General features: G+C 40.1%; 1 protein-coding gene across 6 annotated transcripts in view; it reads right to left on the bottom strand.

Moving 5' to 3' along the window:
* Nucleotides 1–9,084: 9,084 nt before the first annotated feature.
* SEMA6D (semaphorin 6D) overlaps nucleotides 9,085–16,932 on the bottom strand; it is a 91,882-nt gene continuing 84,034 nt past the window's right edge. For all 6 annotated transcript variants that reach the window (XM_073653051.1, XM_073653052.1, XM_073653050.1 and 3 more), the window contains one exon: nucleotides 9,085–14,976. In XM_073653051.1, the coding sequence (XP_073509152.1) occupies nucleotides 13,655–14,976 (1,322 nt within the window). In that variant the 3' untranslated portion in view covers nucleotides 9,085–13,654. The remainder of the gene's footprint in view (nucleotides 14,977–16,932) is intronic.

The following is a 16,932-nucleotide window of genomic DNA, read 5'->3' as shown; positions in this document are numbered from 1 at the left end:
GTTTTTGTTGAAAACTGTTTTTTGCCACTTACATAGTTTATTACATAGTGTTATATATATATATATGTAATCGATATTACATAGTGTATTACATATTTACAATTTATTACAGTTTTTTGTGTTCTAAAGTTGTATTCCAATAAATATATACAGTATTATGTTCTATCTAAATATCTTGATTATTGTATCATAAAAATGATTAAATGTCTGATGTTCACATTGTACTACAATAAATTTTTCACTTAAATATAAGCAATATATGTGGGAGTCGGAGTTGTAGAGTCGGAGTTGGAGTCGGTGTAAGGGAAATTGAGGAGTCGGAGTCGCAGGTTTGGCTTACCGACTCCACAGCCCTGGTCTGGAGGAAGAGTGGAGAGGCACACAATCCAAGCTGCTTGAGGTCTAGTGTGAAGTTTCCCCAATTAGTGATGGTTTGGGGAGCCATGTCATCTGCTGGTGTAGGTCCACTGTGTTTTATCAAGACCAAAGTCAGCGCAGCCGTCTACCAGGAAATTTTAGAGCACTTCATGGTTCCCTCTGCCGACAAGCTTTTTGGAGATGGACATTTCATTCTCCTGCAGGACTTGGCACCTGTCCACACTGCCAAAAGTACCAATACCTGGTTTAAAAAAAACAGTATCACTGTGCTTGATTGGCCTGCAAACTTGCCTGACCTTAACCCCATAGAGAATCTATGGGGTATTGTCAAGAGGAAGATGAGAGACACCAGAACCAACAATGCAGACAAGCTGAAGGCTGCTATCAAAGCAACCTGGACTTCCATAACACCTCAGCAGTGCCACAGGCTGATTGCCTCCATGCCACTCCGCATTGTTGCAGTAATTGATGCAAAAGGAGCCCCGACCAAGTATTGAGGGCATTTACTGAACATACATTTCAGTAGGCCAACATTTCGGATTTTAAAAACATTTTTCAAGCTGTTGTTATAAAGTATTCTAATTTACTGAGATAATGTCTTTTGTGTCTTCATTGGCTGTAAGCCGTAATCATAAACATTAACAGAAATAAACACTTGAAATAAATCACTCCGTTTGTAATGACTCTATATAATATATGAGTTTCACTTTTTGTATTGAAGAACTCAAATAAATTAACTTTTTGATGATATTCTAATTTAGTGGGAGGACACGGGTATTACAGAGAGCGACCCTTCACTTGAACTTACAGTGGTGGCCAAAAGTATTGGCACCCCTGCAATTCTGTCAGATAATACTCAGTTTCTTCCTGAAAATGATTGCAATCACAAATTCTATGGTGTTATTATCTTCATTTAATTTGCTTGCAAGGAAAAAACACAAAAGGGAATGAAGCAAAAATCAAATCATTGATCATTTCACACAAAACTCCAAAAATGGGCCAGACAAAAGTATTGGCATCCTCAGCCTAATACTTGGTTGCACAACCTTTAGCCAAAATAACCGCGAACAACTGCTTCCGGTAACCATCAATGAGTTTCTTACAATGCTCTGCTGGAATTGTAGACCATTCTTCTTTGGCAAACTGCTCCAGGACCCTGATATTTGAAGGGTGCCTTCTCCAAACTGCCATTTTGAGATCTCTCCACAGGTGTTCTATGGGATTCAGGTCTGGACTCATTGCTGGCCACAATAGAAGTCTCCAGTGCTTTCTCTCAAACCATTTTATAGTGCTTTTGGAAGTGTGTTTTGGGTCATTGTCCTGCTGGAAGACCCATGACCTCTGAGGGAGACCCAGCTTTCTCACACTGGGCCGTACATTATGCTGCAAAATTTGTTGGTAGTCTTCAGACTTCATAATGCCATGCACACGGTCAAGCAGTCCAGTGCCAGAGGCAGCAAAGCAACCCCAAAACATCAGGGAACCTCCGCCATGTTTGACTGTAGGGATCGTGTTCTTTTCTTTGAATGCCTCTTTTTTTTTCCTGTACACTCTATGTTGATGCTTTTTCCCAAAAAGCTCTACTTTTGTCTCATCTGACCAGAGAACATTCTTCCAAAACGTTTTAGGCTTTCTCAGGTAAGTTTTGGCAAACTCCAGCCTGGCTTTTTTATGTCTCGGGGTAAGAAGTGGGGTCTTCCTGGGTATCCTACCATACAGTCCCTTTTCATTCAGACGCTGACGGATAGTACGGGTTGACAATGTTGTACCCTCGGACTGCAGGGCAGCTTGAACTTGTTTGGATGTTAGTCGAGGTTCTTTATCCACCATCCACACAATCTTGCGTTGAAATCTCTCGTCAATTTTTATTTTCCGTCCACATCTAGGGAGGTTAGCCACAGTGCCATGGGCTTTAAACTTCTTGATGACACTGCGCACGGAAGACACAGGAACATTCAGGTCTTTGGAGATGGATTTGTAGCCTTGAGATTGCTCATGCTTCCTCACAATTTCGTTTCTCAAGTCCTCAGACAGTTCTTTGGTCTTCTTTCTTTTCTCCATGCTCAATGTGGTACACACAAGGACACAGGACAGAGGTTGAGTCAACTTTAATCCATGTTAACTGGCTGCAAGTGTGATTTAGTTATTCCCAACACCTGTTAGGTGCCACAGGTAAGTTACAGGTGCTGTTAATTACACGAATTAGAGAAGCATCACATGATTTTTCAAACAGTGCCAATACTTTTGTCCACCCCCTTTTTTAGGTTTGGTGTGGAATTATATCCAATTTGGCTTTAGGACAATTCTTTTTGTGTTTTTTCATTGAAGACAAATTAAATGAAGACAATAATACCAAACAATTTGTGATTGCAATCATTTTCAGGAAGAAACTGAGTGTTATCTGACAGAATTGTAGGGGGGCCAATACTTTTGGCCACCACTGTACATAGACTTTTGTGCCAAACCTGGACAACCTCATGAACAACTACAATGGATTCGTAATGGATTCAGAATGCCATTTAGAGGATATCCTTATGGCATCCAGTGAGTCTGATGTAAAAAGTAGATCAGACTAATGCATACTGGACATCTGAAATACCCCATTTATTTGAGTTGGTCCATGTGATGTCTAATGGGCACACAGACAGCTTACAGGCTGATAATATGCTCTAAGTGCTATGTGAATAACAGACCAAAGCAACAAGAAGTCATGATTGATGTTGATGTTAGTAACTATATCATCACCAGTAATTGTATGGAGAAAATTATGTCTCTCAATGATTCTTGCAGTTAGTGAACAGTGAACTAATCAATAATTTCACCAGTATAAAACTTCCACTAGGCTTTAAAATAGGCTCTCAGCTCAGGACCAACCCTGTGTACAGATCCCTCCTATCAACTAGAGCAGAGATGTGCTCAAAAAAGGCTCTCACGTTAATGATGGAAGTGTAAGCAGGGTTCATGACTATCCTCAATGGATATCCCCTTTGAGCTGTTCGCTCCATTGTAAATGGTCAATTAAACCTTTAACTCAAGAGAATACACAAATATTTGTGGGATGAGATTTACAATTTTACAACCCTCCATCCAACTCAACCTGTCCATTACACATGCTCATTTTGTCAATGGTTGATTATTTGGCCATCACAGGAGCATAACTATAGAAGGCCAATATTAATAAAAAGTGTCATCAAGCTACATTACTAAGCTGTCTTCACCTGAAGATAAAGCAATGTCATCTACATTCATATGGAGACTAAAGGGGTTGTCCAGGATTAATATATTGATGGCTTATTCTTAGATTTGGATAACTCCAGCACATTTTTCTCATCAGAGAGAATGGGCCAGATTGTGCTTATCACACTCTGATCAGAGTTTGATCAGAGATTATCAGAGTGTGATCCGATCTTCTCAGATGAGGGAAGATACAGTAGGAAAAGAAAATTCTACATCTTCTCCATTCTATCAGTCGTTGAAAATCAGACCACATCTGAGTGTGGTCCGATGGTTTCCACAAACTCTTTGAGCAAATCATGCATACTGTGATTTTTTCCTAGGACAGGCTCGGTCCGAGAAAAAAATCTGACATGTGCACGACCCCATAGAATAAGATTGGTCCAATTGCAATCCTATGTTTTTTTGGATCACACTCGGACTGGAAATACGGTCATCTGCATGAGCCCTTAGGTCGTGCAGACAACTATCCTCAATATCAAATCGATGGGATTTCGAAAACCAGGGTTACCTAGAGATTAGTGTTTTTGCAGCTGCCGATGCAACTGGATATCCAGTGTCCAGAGCCAGAACAGCATATCTCCGTACATTATCTAGTGGCTGTTCTTGGAGGCTGCAGCTCCTATATAAGTGAATGGGAGTTGAGGTATAGTAACCAAGAACGGCCATTTTTCAGCATACAAAGCAGTACCATACATGGTGAAGTATTCACTTGATAACAGCTAACAACTGGTGGGCAGGATTGGCATTCCCTGTTCTGAGGATAAGCAAGGGTCTCACATCTCTCAGACATTTATGGTATATCTTGCACTAATGTTTAATTTTGCATTACCCCTTTATGTTCCAGTCGTGACATTACATACATTGAACGCTTAGATCACAGTGAAGCCTTTGCTGAATTCTGCAGGTAACTATCTTCCTATTTGCCTAATTGAGAGGATTCAATCGATTCACGGAGAAGCACAAACTGTAGAACGTGCAGCCGAGAAGAGCGCTGTATAAGCAGAAAGCAATGACAGCCTATAAATAGTGCAGCCTATGTAACGTTTAAGAGCTTGCAGGCCAATAATGCGGATGAATCATTTAACCCCTATTCCCGAATATGTGTCACCACTTTCTGTAAATAGGGATGTTATGCGTTAGCGGCTATGAATGGCAGGGTGAGTTAGAGGTTCCCTGGTAACACCACTTTGATGGATCGCTAGCTCTTTCTGAACATCTGCTCCTCTTCTCCTCTATGACAGTTTTTACCTGCAGGCAGCTGAAAATATAAAGTTACAATACAACCCATAGGTGAGTGGCAGTGCAAAACTACTTGAAGGCGGCCATCCTTACTGCTGTGTGTGTGAAGCTGCACGGTTCAGTGTTCAGACCGGACCGCCGTATTCTTTTGTGTCATGATTCTTAAAAAGAGCAAATGACAAAAGGGAAAAAAAACTGTTCAAAGTGAATTGATCCTGTTGCCTTTGTCCTGATGCTAGTGTTGTCTTTGTCGCGTACGGGGAACATAATGGCAGTTATGACACACATTACCGGAATACGCAGGGTTCTTCAACCACAGCAGTGTGCTTAACTGAGAGCCTCCAGCTAATTATGTTCTAGTTGCCTGAGCCTAGTGATGTATGATACCAAGCTGCAAATTAGATATTTATGACTTTAATAAAAACCGCTGAAAATCCACATATGGACGTTTATATGGGCCATGCAAATGGAATTAAATGAACGCTAATGTATCTTAACATTGCATTAAAAAAACGATTTATAAAAATAAAACTAAAATGGTAGTAAAATTGTAAGAAACTAATAGAATAGATAAAGAAATTGGTGGAAATTTACTAAGACAAGGCTTTCATTCGCCAGTAGTGGGCGAATGTGCTCGGATAAGGGGTTAACCGAGCATGCCCGAGTCCTAACCGAGTATCTTCGGCGTGCTCGTATATTATGTTCGAGTCCCTGCGTCTGCATAATTTGCGGCTGTTAAGACAGCTTCAACACATGCAGAGATTGCCTGTTTGTTAGGGAATCCTCACATGTGTTGAGGCTGTCTAACAGCCATGAATCATGCAGAACGCAGGGACTCGAACATAATATACGAGCACACCGAAGATAACTCGGTTAGGACCCGAGCTCGCTTGGTTAACCCCTTTAAAGCCTGGGGTGTATTAGTACACCCCAGGCCATCACCCCCGGTTCAGTGAGGGCTCCGGCGCTGAGCCCACACTGAACCGGGCACATGTCAGCTGATTCTTACAGCGGACATGTGCCCGCAACAGCCGCGGGTGGAATCGCGATCCACCTGCGGCTGTTAACCTGTTAAATGCCGCTGTCAATCTCTGACAGCATTTAACAGCACCGCGCCGGAAGCACGGCCTTAGCCCCGCCCATCAGTGATCACGGGTCACTGATGGGTGGGCATGGCAACCCGGGGTCTACAGCAGAACCCTGTGGTTGTCATATCTCGCTAGCTATGAGAGCCACCTAGTGGTCGTCTGCTCGTCGCCTGTATGCAGTAGAAATGATCAGGAAACTGCAGCTTCCAGTCTCCTATGGAGACTATTGAAGCATGCAGAAAGTGTAAAAAAAATGGTTTTAAAAGTATAAAAAAAAAATAAAAAAATATATAAAAGTTTAAATCACCCCCCTTTCGCCCCATTCAAAATAAAATAATAAAAAAAATTCCCACATACACATATTTGTTATCGCCGAGTTCAAAATCGCCCAATTTATCAATATAAAAAAAAGAATTAATCCGATCGGTAAATGGCGTAGCGAGAAAAAAATTCTAAACACCAGAATTACTTTTTTTGGTTGTCGCAACATTGCAATAAAATGCAATAACGGGCGATCAAAACATCAGATTTATCCCACAATGGTATCAATAAAAACGTCAAGTTTGGCGTGCAAAAATAAGGCCTCACCTGGCCCCAGATCACAAAAAATGGAGAAGCTATGAGTCTTGGAAAATGCCTTTTTTTTTTTTTAGCTAACTTTGGATTTTTTTTTCACCACTTAAATAAAAGATAACCTATACATGTTTGGTGTCTACATAACTCCGTTTTAGAATTCAGTGAATGTGGTAAAAAAAAAAAAAAAACACAACTGTGGAATTGCATTTTTTTGCAATTTCACCGCACTTGGAATTTTTTTCCCGTTTTCGAGTACACGATATGGTAAAACCAGTGATGGCGTTTAAAAGTACAAATCGTCCCGCAAAAAATATGGCTCTGGGAAGAAGGGGAGTAAAAAACTAAACCGCAAAAATGGAAAAACCCAAGGTCCTTAAGGGGTTAACCCCTTATTCGAGTACGTTCGCTCATCACTATTCGCCAGTCTTTGACAAAAGTGTAGCTTTCACCTAGAATTTACGTAATTTTCTGATGTAAATCATAATAAATTTTTCGGGTAGTGGTACTCCCTCTCCTGATAAGCCCAAGTTACTTTGTAGAAAATCAGCAAGAGCATCGTAAAACTGAAAAAGCTGCAACACCAATGCACAAAACAGACGTGTGCCAATATTTACGATTTTGTTAGTCAAAAACTGCAACAAATGGTTGGATCAATTCCCACCATTGAGCATCGCATCTTGTTTCATACACCGCTAGATAAACGGGTGTAATACGGACTCAGATAAAGCAGACGAGAACTGTTCATTTCAGCCGACTCTCTCATACACAGGAGCACTCACTCTGCCGAGCGCTTCTGTGTTCTCTATGAGAGAGCTATCGACTGACATGCTGGATGGGGGCTTATCTCCGGGAGAACAATCCAATCGGCAGTCTGAAATAAGTGCAATCGAGATCTCTCCTGACCATTAGTTGGACAATGCCTACACATTAGAAGGCTGAACATCTCTTCCATACACATGAGCACTCACTCAGGCAGCGTGCTCCTGTGTTTTCTATGAGAACGCCGTTGACTGACATGTCGTATGGCTGCATATCTCTGGGAGAGCAATGCAATTGGCAGTCTGAAATCAGTGCGATCAAGATTTCTCCTGACTATTAGTCTGCCAGTGTCCCCATACACATTAGGCAATAGGCTGAGCCTGTCAGTATCAGCTGGTTCAGCCTAACGTGTATTAGGGCATTCCTTAACGCCTCATTCATACATTACAGAAGAGTTCTGTTTTTCACAGATAGAGCATGAACCTATTATAATCTATGAAGCTGTTCACATGTCTGTGTTCTTTTGCGGAATGTGGGTTGGGGGCATGTCCAATCTTCACGCCATCCTTGATGGGGTTAGAGGGGTGCAGAGTGGAGTGTATCGCTCATGATTTGTCAAGAGGCCAACACCTCGCGTCTGACGAATGCTGAACACCTCCATGCGCCATGCCAGAAATCTTATTCCAGTCCTTGCAGAAGTGGTGCACGTGTTTCTATTTTACTTTTCCTCTGAATGTTCCACTCCTGGTTTTGGCATACAAATGCTGACATAAAAATCTCCCTAAATACTAAATGTGTGCATGTGACCTAACCATCCAAGGTCCTTGTTGTGGGTTTCACATAGCTAGGCAGCGACCTGCTCCTACTGCTTGACTACCCTCTTCAGTGTGGGAACGAGTGTCAAATGAGCTTACAGCATTCACTTCCACAATGAAGACGGTAACTAAGGTCAACAAGCAGGGCAATGCAGAGTTTAGTGCAGGCCGCAACACAGATCATGGGTGGTCCATGCAGGTTACAGCAAATACCAGTAATAAATCAAGTAAGGGTTAAAGCCAATCTTTTTCTTGTAAGTTAGTTAACACTGATATAAAACCTGCTGTTCTCCTGGTCTGGTTTAGCTTTCCTTTATAAGTCTATGTAAATTTCCATGGCATATACGCTGAGAGTACAATGAACGTGGAGGGAACAAACAGGCTCTGGTCACATGTCTTGCCAATTTAATCAGATCGTTTTGCAGAATTGCAGCAAGACCTCAATATTAGTACTGCAGCCTTGCAGCACTGGGGTCCTGGGTTCAAATCCCACCAAGGAAACATCTGCAAGGAGCTTTGTATGTGCTCCCTGTATTTGCATGGGTTTCCTCCGGATACTCCGGTCTTCTCCAACACGCCAAAGACATACTGATAGGGAATTTAAATTGTGGAATATGATGGTGCACTATAAGTAAGTAAAATAAATAAATAGTACATAGTTGATTTCTTTTATGTCACTGCTTTCACTATATTCAAAAATTTTACCTCCCAAACTTTGTGATAAAGGACACTACTAGCAAATTGTAGGGATACTAATATATCTGCAATTCTGTATCAGAAAATAACCCCACACTGGAAGCCGTTCATGCAGAGAGCAATGATCGCAATTCATTGGTAATATTTCTAACCATGACCATGCGTCCTCTTCATGCAGTAACAATAATGTAAATAATCCTGTATATGTCATTCGTTTAGTGATTGCCTTTCTTCTATGTACATCCTTTTTTTTTTTTTTTTTTTCAAAGTATATAAATTAATTAAGGCTCAAATGGTTTTTTTTCACTTGAGTATTTTATTTTAACTTTACATGCGGTGTTAAAAACCCAAAAGTACAGAATTATTTACACATTCACAATACAACTTTACAAGATATCTACACGTTAAAGTACTCTACAGAACAGGATAGAGCAACTTATTTCAAAGGTTACTTTTATATGCTGGACGAATATAAAAAAGATACAATCTGCTTTTACCTTTTGCACAAATGGATAAAGCACTTTTTTTTTTAAATTAATTTCTTTTAGCCTAGATTGAATGTTAGAAACATCAACAGAAATACTGATCTCACGTTACGATCTACAAGGCAGTACAATGTTATCCAGGTTAACAGTTTGTGGTTTGGCTTTTCCAGTCTCTAGTGCTCACACCACAATCTTACACATGAAAACACATCAGCATTTTCACTTAAAAGAAATGAGTGACAACGTAGACATAGATTGCATAACTGGTATTAATTAAATTAAAATATTGCCCCAAATCTAAAAATTAGAGTTCTCAGCTTTGGCCACAAGAAACACAGTTTGACAATTTTTTTTTATACATTTTATAGAACAAAAATAGTGCGAATGAATTCTGTTTCCCTTCTGGTTTAAAAAATAGAGTCTTGTTAGACATGATTTAGTTTGTATAATGGTAAATGAATGCACCCTCTGCCTTCAGAACAGCCTGTGTATGTGCAATAAACCTTATGGTTAACTGCATCTTTACAAGTTAAAAAAGACATCAGTCACAGAGAGGTACTTGATAAGAGGTGCATTAGCGACGTTGTAATCTCTTCATTAGGTTTGATCCCTTATTGTTCTGGAGCAGATCTGAATATATGGTGTCCTATATTAAGGTCAATTGGGCTTTTCCCAAATGTTTCAGACACTCAAAAAATATAGTGTGCTATACAGAAGACACTTGACATACTATCATAAATTGTATTTTCATGAATAAGGCACAAAATGCACAGATTCAGGTAACCTCATATATTTACAGAACATTGTCATTGCCGGCATGACCCATAAAACCACTCATACATGAAGTACACATACTGTAATGGCACTACTGCTACACTTAATACCTATAGTATTTTGGGCAGTGGTGGTCATGCTCTATGACGTAATCTTGATGCAACAGTCTCTAGATTAATTCAATCACACCTTAAACATCAGTTGTTTGATAAATGGTGCTGCTGACATCTCTTAATTTACCACTTCCAATTGATTTTTCTCCACTGATTCTGGAACAGTTTTTCTTTTTCTTCTGTGGCCCTCTTTTCCAAAGTTATGCTCCCAGTAATTTTTCCTGCGGGTGCTGCTTTGCTTTTATTGGCCAGTGCCAGAGAGAAAAAGCAAATGGTCACAGAGAAGTTCAGTGGCATGCGCTGTGGATGTAGGGCAAATCTGCACCGTTATAACTGGGGGGGGGAGACATAACTTTGGTACAGAGGGAAAAGAGAAATTGTTCCAAAATCAGTGGAGTAGCACCAATTGCACTAATCAACGGTGATATTCTCTTTACATATAAAAAAAATCCAGTGAAAGGTCCTCTTTAAGTTATTATATATATTACTTAGGGTGTGATTTTGCTTACATTAAAGGAAACCTGTCAGCAGGAATGTCCATGTTAAACTAAAGGTATGGGCAGTATGGCGCTGCCATACTGTTTAATACAGTTTAAAAATCATTCTGCCTGGTGTTCGTTAAATCGTAATGATAAGTTTGGGTTTCCTCGATGCTCCGGGTGGAACTTGTGGGGCAGGACTGTGGGTAGGGTCTTCAGCTCAGAGGGCTCAGCCACAGCCCCTCCGCTGCCTCTGTTGCATTAATTTGAATTTCGGGTTGGCGCCATCTTAGCTGTGGGCGGTTCTCTCACGGGTGCCGGTCTTCATGAAAATGGCGCCAGCGTATGCGCAGATCGAACTTCCACAGCCTTCAGAAAAATGGAGCCAGAGGTGGTCTAGGGGCCGTGGCTGAGCCCTCTGAGCCGAAGACCCTACCTACAGGCCTGCCCACAAGTCCCGCCCCGAAGCACCGAAATTTAGCATTAAGATTTAATGAAAACCAGGCTGCAGATTTTTAAACTAAAGGTATGTATTAAATTAGCATGACACCATCATACTGTTTATATCTTTTTAACATGGACATTCCTGCTGACAGGTTTCCTTTAAGGACTATAATGTATATAAGGTGCCTTCTCATTAGTAAAGGCTTTACATAAATTCTTTGAATCATCAGCCATTTTTATATAGTCAATGCATCTTCTAAAAATCTAATGTATGTAGCAAAATGAGAATCATATGGACGGAGGTTGATTAGTGTTGAACTACCTCCACTTTGGAAGCTAAGGCTGACCATACTTATTACATAGCTGACTCAACCCGCCCCTTGTAGACATGCAGGATAAGCTCAGCCGAGTGTTTTCTCCAAAGGGAAGGGGGAGAAAAGTGACTGTCAGATATCTCTGGTGATGGCTTTTCTCCTTGGGAACAGAAGGAAGAGGCAAGTTGAAATCCAACTACTCTATTCTTCCCTTAACCGGAGAGAATCAGGAGGCTTTATAGACATTAGATGGTAATCTGGTCCTAAAGAAATTTCAGCAGGTTTGGCCAACTTTAACATATATGGTCATCTTAAGTATAATTTGAAGCTTACTGTCCCAAAATGTGTCACATATGAGTTTTAGAGTACCATACTACTTTCATGCCATGCCTTTACTCTGGAGAAAAAAGGTGTTGACAGATGGAGGTGTTTTTAGCTTACTAAACCCCAGAGTGACCGATGCACAGGTCTTTTTAATGTCATGGTCGGCAGTTGGTGTGTTGGTGAGTAGTGCTTGACAGAACGGTTTTTAGGCAACATTATAGTTAACAATATCGGCTGCTCCAGATCTGGGCTAGGGATTTTAAAGGCAAAGCAGACCAACGCTACCTAAACAATTTGCCACTGCATCAATTAGATCTTTAGGATGAAAATCATTATTGAAAACAACTTCTTGAAAGGACTTTTCAACCTGAAATGAAATTGGCTATAAAAGAGCATCAATCAACATGAGTCATTAGTGAAACATATATGTGAAATAAGGCTGTGATTGGGTGGGGATACTATTTCTTTCGTTACATTTTACTTCCCCTATCTCCGTTTTCTAATGAACATCCTCTGCTGAACAATGAGTGCATACAATGTAAACTTTTGCATAGATATTTATAACCGTTACCAGTTTCTGCTGTATACGGGATGAGTTGACAAAGGTTTAGCACTCACTGAAATTTCTTCTACAGATAGAAAACACTGCTAGAAAACTATAGATCACACGTTTTTAGTGTTTGATTAGTATTAGTCTCCTTTGATGGCTGGCAACATATATACACACAAACATTTTCCCCTCATAATTTCTAGTTGCGCAGATTATTTCTGAAGAATACAGTATGAAGTATGGCGATATCTTGGCTTCATTGTGGGATTCAGGTGTTGTAATGGGATTAGACAACACAACAACCGTAGATTCTCACACCGAAAATGAACGGTGAGAAAGCAACTTATATGTAATTACAGATTGCTGTAGTAATGATTGCAAATGTCACATGGACGAATAACACGTTTCATTTAGGATCCATTTACCTTCTGATGTTACAAGCTTTATGAAGTATCCTTTTCTAGTACTAGCCATTGTGATCTTTCTTCCACACCTCTTAAAACATATGGTCTTAATTCACAGTGGCCCAACCAATACCAAGAAGGAATAAAGTGTGAACATAAATTCTCTCCATGATATCCAGTGAATTATACAATATTGTCTAAATAGCAGCATAACAGTTCTAAGAAATCTTTACATTCTTGCACGAGGTACCATGTTCAGCCAAGTTAATTATCTGGAAGGCAAGGAGGGGGAGACGATTGATGCCCTCAGTTGCACAACCAGCAGAATACTCGTGGAAGGAAATCAACCGTTTGTTCAGACATGCTCAATGTAAACAGTTCAATAGTATAGAAATCGCAACGAGAATCTTAACGTGCACGTGTGCTTGTGTGTATGGAACAGTTATGAACATACACATGAAACACACACACAAAAACCATATGTGGCATACGTTGTGATGCCACTGAAGACGGAGGATATGTTTCAGGCTTGAGACAACAGAAATATTGCAGACTTTTACTAACTGGGACAATTTTTGGGACACTTGTGCAAGAGGCAAGGTGAATGCATACATATTAATATGTTCACATTTAATGGGATGGCTACACACAGCGGCAGTTTAAAATGAAATCCCGTTTTTTCAAGTATATTTTTAAAACTTGGTACTATATCAGTAACGGAAGTAGCTCCCACTGTGCTACATGTCCACATTTCTCCAACAAAAGAAGCAAAATGACCAGCACTTTCCTTTTTTCCTTTGCTTTGTTCTTACCCAGCTTGTTCTGAAGTTCCTGTGTTTGGCACAACTCGATGTTACCAAACTAATGACAGCTTCTTTGGCCACTTAGGGACTGGATCGGCAAGCATGTCTCTGCCTAAAAGGTCCTTTTTAACACTATGCCGTATAACCATACACTTTTTATCCAAAGGTGATAGAACTCAATAGCTATATTTGTTTAGCTGTCTAACTGTATTTTGCTGAGCAAATGAGGGTTTTGGAGGCACATCCGGTTTTATAGATGGTGTCCTCTTTATTCCCATACGAGGGAGAGTTCCGTGTCCCGTGTAACTGCTTTGTCGTGACAATGAAGTCTGTTGATGAACAATAACAGGGGTTCCTTGCATGTAGTCCATCCTTGGGTTAGGACTTGGAGGCATATAACCACCTCTATTAACACTGGACTGTCTTGAAATTAAAACACCATTTGGTGAGTTCATAGTTTTAGGCATTGCTGATATAGAATGCCTTTGTGAAGAGTTTTTATGATAACTTCTTTGTGATTCTAGAGATGTAATTTGCCCACTTGGGGTGGAAGGCACATCCACTCTTTTTGTTGGGCTATTGCGTGGAAGAGTTGAGGTGGGGGAGTATAAGGATGCCTCCCTGTTTGGAACTTTAGGTGGTATTTCAGACATATTGCCCATTGTATCAAGCATTAAAGTTTGATGTGGAGGCTGATGGGAATTTTGATGAGCCACTTGAATATCTGCCATCATAGCTTTGGGATTTCCTTGGGATTCATTGAGATGTTTTAAGAAGTCATTCAATGTGTTTCTAGAATCCACAGAGCGACGATCTCTTTTACTAGGTTGTTTTACCAAAGAATGCTCAATATTGTGGAGTTTTTTATCCGATTTGTGTGCATTTGAATTAGAAAATGATGTATTATAATCATGAGTGGCATTTGGAAGAACAACTGCACTTGGGATTTGTCCATGAGCTAAGGGTGAGTGGGGAGGAGGACTGGAAGGAAAAAACTGTGGACTTTTAAGAGGAGTTTCTTTACGTGAAATGTTTAGGTTGTTTTGTGCCTTTTCCCACTGGTTTTTAATGGGTTGTAAGCTCTTTTGCTGAAGCACTGGAGTAGATTCCGGAGTAGGAAGTGCAGCTAGTTCTGGTGGTTGTCCTTGAATGTCCATCATAATGGATTTGGTGTCCCCAGTGGGTGGCAAATCCTTCCTACTAGTCAAAATATTGGTATAATGTTTAGGTGAATCAATGCTTTGCTGATATTCTTTAACTGGGCTGTCAAACAAGCCATTCAGTTTAGCAAAACTTCCACTTGAGTCTGTACATGATTGCGCAGACTCTGCATCTTTGTGAATCTTTCTGGATTTCCGTGCAAACATCTCCCGATAACAGTAGACAACCACTCCTGCAATAAACGCTCCGAGAACAAATGCAGCAAGGACACAAGTGATCAGAACATTCATATGGACCATTTGGTTAGATTCTCCTGACTGTACTTCCCATCTTACACCTGTTAAAATAAATAGATGTCAAGTTTTAGGAAATATCTGCACAATTTATAACAAATCAACAGTCTTCAAACTGGTGGCAGCTCATTAAATGTGTTTATCTTAATCGAATCATTTGCATTCTGTTCTCATTTTCTTTGCTATCAGTCTTTGTGTCAATCAGGATAGAAAACAAATTGGAAAGGGTAAATGATGAAGCTGGAAATAAAATCGAGCGACAGCTACAACAGACTTAGTGGCAATGTTGTTTGTGCTTAGTGTGTTAGATAACAATCTGCATAATGGGAAACTTAGAACGTCAAGTGTGATTTAAAGGGTTTTTTGCAAAATGATAAATGGGAAATATTGCAAAGTGCTTAAAAAACTAGCAACTTTGCAAATAACTTATTAAAAATCCTCTCCGTTCTCAAGAATGCAAGAATTTACAATTTTATAACTTTACTACCTGTCTATTAGTGTTGGCCAGTTTCCTAGCCAAGGAGTGCAGTGCTTACAAGCTGTTTGCTATAGAGCTTGTTTGCAAAGCTATGAAGCTGGCTGAATTGCAGGATCTTGCCAGTTTCATTGTTCCTACACTCCTGATACTGCAAAGGCAAAGTTCTCTCTGCTTGCAGCATTAGAGTTTGCACATTTCAGGCCGGCAGCATGACTATAACTCTGGTCGGAACTGTCAATCATTAGGACCCCACTGCCTCCCGGCAAACAGGAAGCATGGAAGTTTCATTCCCATAGTACAAAATATGGTGTAAACCTTACCATTTTTCCTGAGTATTGGAAAGGCAATAATATATCATGTCTCAAATAAAACATGGAAATTTGGTTATGGTGTCATGGGCTCTCCGAAAGGCTAATGTGAGCCATAGTCTTCATGTGATTTGTACTAGTCTCTTCTGAAAGGCTCTGTTACACTGTGTGATGCGCAGTGTTAAACAACCGCCAACAAAAAAATGTCTGTTGGTTGGCCAGTAGCCTGTTTAAACAGGTAGGCCACTCTGCAGATGCGTATTGTACGATCTGTAATAGATCGTTCAGTGCACATAAGCTGACATTGTTAGCAGCACAGGTCCTGCTTACACAAGACGGTGTGCTGCCGAGAACGATGATATTTTATACAGCACAAAAGATCATTTCATCCGATGAAAGACTGTTTTGCTCGTTTGTAAGATGATGGGCAGCCTGTTTAGGTTTAGAAGGTTCTAGGAACGCTTGTTCATTATAATCTTCCAGTGTACATGGACCTTAAGTTTGTGCTTCTAGTCACATTTACTTATGCTAATGAGATTTTAGCTGCTGTGATATGATTACATGGAGTCAAAGCTGAAAAAGCAAAGCACGACCACTTAATAAGGCTGATGGAAAGTCAAGCAGAAAATCAGAAGGAAATAGGAAAGTTATTACCATAAGTGGACACACACTCAATTTTTGACATCCTTACAGAAATGCAACAATACCTAAAATTATGGTACAACCAATTATTCTTATTCAGACCCTTCTAATGCAGCCAATTTAATTCATTATAATATTTTACAATTAATTTAGGATTGCCCTTGGAATATGTATTAGCATCAACACATTTAATCATTTTTATGGTCTATAATTTCTAGATATAGTTTCATGCCATTCTTTGTGTATTGTATGTACTGCTGATGTCATTCTGAGCTGTAGCAACATGGAGTCGCTCACGATTTGTGGTAAAATTACTGCAATACTGAGTCACAAGGAGAAAAAAAGCTATTACAAAGAATATTTAATTGTTCCATCAAGTAAGTGACTGAATGTAACTACCTATAGCATAAAGAACTGTAACCAGAACCCCTCAAATTAGAAAGTAGCCCACGTATTGAGGAGATTTTAGCACACTCTTATTTGAAGAACTTTTTTAATTAGGGCGCACTACCAACGTTCATGTATGACCACTCCATAGCCCTTCTCTGAATTTCTATTGGGTCCGTTTCGAC

Source organism: Phyllobates terribilis, unplaced genomic scaffold (genome assembly GCF_046119375.1).
Source record: "Phyllobates terribilis strain yellow unplaced genomic scaffold, ASM4611937v1 Scaffold_11__3_contigs__length_659146591, whole genome shotgun sequence".
NCBI classification, from domain to species: Eukaryota; Metazoa; Chordata; class Amphibia; order Anura; family Dendrobatidae; genus Phyllobates; species Phyllobates terribilis.
Note: the sequence above shows the minus strand (reverse complement) of the source record. Positions and strands in the feature narration are given on the sequence as shown.